General features: G+C 50.4%; 1 protein-coding gene across 1 annotated transcript in view; it reads left to right on the plus strand.

Moving 5' to 3' along the window:
* Window positions 1-390: 390 nt before the first annotated feature.
* vax1 (ventral anterior homeobox 1) overlaps window positions 391-3681 on the plus strand; it is a 13904-nt gene continuing 10613 nt past the window's right edge. Inside the window, exon 1 of the mRNA XM_031906421.1 lies at window positions 391-1733. Coding sequence (XP_031762281.1) covers window positions 1496-1733 — 238 coding nt within the window. The 5' untranslated portion in view covers window positions 391-1495. The remainder of the gene's footprint in view (window positions 1734-3681) is intronic.

Genomic DNA, 3681 nt, shown 5'->3' on the forward strand with positions numbered 1-3681 from the left:
CACTCACTCACTCACACACACACACACACATTTACACACACACTCACACACACACACACACACCACACACACACACTCACACACAATCTCACACACTCATTTCCTTCTGGCTGCTGGGGGGTTAAACACCAGGTCTTTCCAAAACTTCCATTCATTCTAAACAAACTGTGCCCCCGCCTCCCAGACCCCAGACCCCCCCCCCCCCCCCCCCCAGTGGGGCTGTTGCTGCGCTGCCCTTTCACCCCGCAGCACTCAGGCCCGGCTCTATTAGTGGCCCTATTAGATAATTGCTGTGTCCCAGCCCTTTCCCTCGCACATTCCTCATACAGAGATGAATAAGCAGATCTGGGGGGGGGGGGGGGGGGGTCGGGGGCGACACAAGGTGACAACAAGGACTGCGCCATCCTCTCTACACAAGGGCAGCGCCTGAATTGGCGCATTGTGGCCTAATCAATGGTTTTATTGGATTACTGGCTGATTCTCTCCTCAGAGAGGCTGTAATGGGACAATGGGCCTGACAAGCTAAACTCCTCTCTCTCTCTGCCCTCCCTGCCTGCCCTCCCTGCCTGCCCACTGGGCTCCAGTTGCCCCCATCTCTCCCCTTCTCTCCCCTTCTCTCCCCATCTCTCCCCTTCCCTCACCCCTCGGAGGAATGTTCTGCTGCAAAGCTCCCAGCTACTGACCAGCCTGCGACCCACCCAAGGGATGTGGGACCTTTAGCCACAAGGGACCTGGGTGCTACATGAGACCTGGGTGCTACAAGGGACCTGGGTGCTACAGGGGGACCTGGTGAGACCTGGGTGCTACAGGGGGACCTGGGTGCTACAAGGGGACCTGGGTGCTACAGGGGGACCTGGGTGCTACAAGGGGACCTGGGTGCTACAAGGACAATTTCTCCACTTCTGGATTTAACCACATTTATTCGCTGCCTTTTCTCCATCTCTTTTCAAAATAACCTCATCAATTGGGAGACATCGCAAACAGAAGCAGAAAGTCCAAACAATCATCAGAGGCGACAATTTGCCCCCGAGCGGTGTTTAACGAGAGAAAGTTGCGCTTTGCCGCAAGTGATTGTCTCCCCTCTCTGCGCTCAAGAGACCAATCATTTGGCTGATCTCTATGCCTGGCTAAACTCCCCTTGATTGGGGACAAACTCACACACCAACCATTTGTGATCTAATATATTATCCAAACAATTTAGTGTATTCATGAGGTAACTTCAATGTGCAGGCTCGAAAATTACCCGTAATCAATGGCAGCATCGTGCGAGCGACCTCTCCATGAGCGGAACTGCGCGCAATAAGGCAGCGCTCTCCCCTTAGTCCCGCACTTGGCGCACAGGCTGCCGGACACACTGGGGATAAAGAGGGGCACCCCTTAGCATTTGGGGGGGATTTTATTTTTTTGCCATTTATTTTCTTTTGGTGCCAACAGAGCCCACTCACCTGTGACCCCCCCCCCTCCAACCCAACCTGCGCTCCCCCTTTTGCGCTGAATGTTTGAGAAGGCGAACATAATGGACGTTAGGTGCAATATTGAGGAGAATGGACGGATCCCCAAACCTGGGCACAAAGACGGTAAGGAGAGCAGGGAGATCCAAGGGAAAATGCCCTCTACTTACCTGAAGGAGCAGCCGGGCACCTACCCCGCCTCCGGGTCCTCGGAAGGTTGCGCCAAGAGCAAGAACAGCAGCGCAGTGGATCCAGAATACTGTAGGCGGATTCTAGTGAGAGGTAACCCTGCCTGGTACCCCCGGACCTCTCCTGGGTCCTTCCCTGATCCATTCCCTTCCCTGATCCTTCCCTGATCCATTCCCTTCCCTGATCCTTCCCTGATCCATTCCCTTCCCTGATCCTTCCCTGATCCATTCCCTTCCCTGATCCTTCCCTGATCCTTCCCTGATCCATTCCCTTCCCTGATCCTTCCCTGATCCATTCCTTCCCTGATCCATTCCCTTCCCTGATCCATTCCTCCCTGATCCATTCCCTTCCCTGATCCTTCCCATTCCCTGTCCCTGATCCATTCCCTTCCCTGATCCTTCCTGATCCTTCCTGATCCATTCCCTTCCTGATCCTTCCCTGATCCTTCCCTGATCCATTCCCTTCCCTGATCCTTCCCTGATCCTTCCCTGATCCATTCCCTTCCCTGATCCTTCCCTGATCCTTCCCTGATCCATTCCTTCCCTGATCCTTCCTGATCCATTCCCTTCCCTGATCCTTCCCTGATCCATTCCCTTTCCCTGATCCTTCCCTGATCCTTCCCTGATCCATTCCCTTCCCTGATCCTTCCCTGATCCATTCCCTTCCCTGATCCATTCCCTTCCCTGATCCATTCCCTTCCCTGATCCTTCCTGATCCTTCCCTGATCCTTCCCTGATCCATTCCTTCCCTGATCCTTCCTGATCCTTCCCCTGATCCATTCCTTCCCTGATCCATTCCCTTCCTGATCCATTCCCTTCCCTGATCCTTCCCTGATCCTTCCCTGATCCTTCCCTGATCCATTCCCTTCCCTGATCCATTCCCTTCCCTGATCCATTCCCTTCCCTGATCCATTCCCTTCCCTGATCCTTCCCTGATCCATTCCCTTCCCTGATCCATTATACCGGTTCTTTTTCTGATCTATTGTACCGGTTCCTTCCCTGATCCATTCTACCCTGGTCCTTCCCTAATCCATTGTACCGGTTCTTTCTCTGATCCATTCCCTACCCTGATCCATTGTACCTAAGTCCTTCCCAGATCTATTCTAACAGGTCCTTCTCTGATCCATTGTACCGGTTCCTTCCATGACCCATTCTACCTGTGTCCTTTATTGTACCGGTTCCTTCCCTGATCCATTGTACCGGTTCCTTCGCTACTTCTTCTGCCTCCGACTTTGTCTCTTTTCTCTCGATACATTGCCACATTCCCCCTATACACTGTAACATTTCGTGCGTCTGCTTCTTGTCGCCTTCCATTTTCGTGCCCATAACCGTTCCCCTGACTTTATTTCGATCTGTATCTAATTTAACATCTTGGAGAAATCAAATGATTTCCAATCCGTTTGCGCAGACTGAAATTCTAATTCTATTTAATAAATCTGTAGCGATATTTCTCAGTATCGCTCCGCTGTATGGGGAATAATTCCCCTGCAAAGCGATGGCGATTTATTTGGGCGTTCGAGTTGTTCATGGGTGGGAAATAGAAGTTACTGATGGTTGGGAAATATATCGGTAAATTCGAGCAGAAAACCCCGTTCGGTTCCGCTCCTGCCAAACACGAAGGGAAAATATCGTTTGGGGCTGAATTATTTGAAATTCAGAGACACCAGACAAACTGTCTGCAGAAATTGTGCGATTCTTTCTTTTTGTTATTTCGTGTGCAGTTTATTAGGGTTACTATTTCACTACATAAATGTCATTTTTTCTGCCCGTAGTCTCTTTAATTGTTCTTTGCACAATTCCATATTCGCACATAAATGTGCGAATATGGAATTCTGCAAAGAACAATTAATTGTAATTGTATAGAACTTCCAGTTTGTCTTTCTTTGCTCTGTCCCTCTGTCTGTCTGTCTGTCTGTTTGTTTATTTGTCTGTCTGTCATTTAAGCCCTCTATCTAGTCCATTTATTAATATTTATCTATTTCTATATATTTATATCTGTCCCTGTGTATGTGAGGTTCCCAGACTGGGGGGCTGTCCCTCCC

The sequence above is a fragment of the Xenopus tropicalis genome, chromosome 7 (genome assembly GCF_000004195.4).
Source record: "Xenopus tropicalis strain Nigerian chromosome 7, UCB_Xtro_10.0, whole genome shotgun sequence".
Taxonomy (NCBI): Eukaryota; Metazoa; Chordata; class Amphibia; order Anura; family Pipidae; genus Xenopus; species Xenopus tropicalis.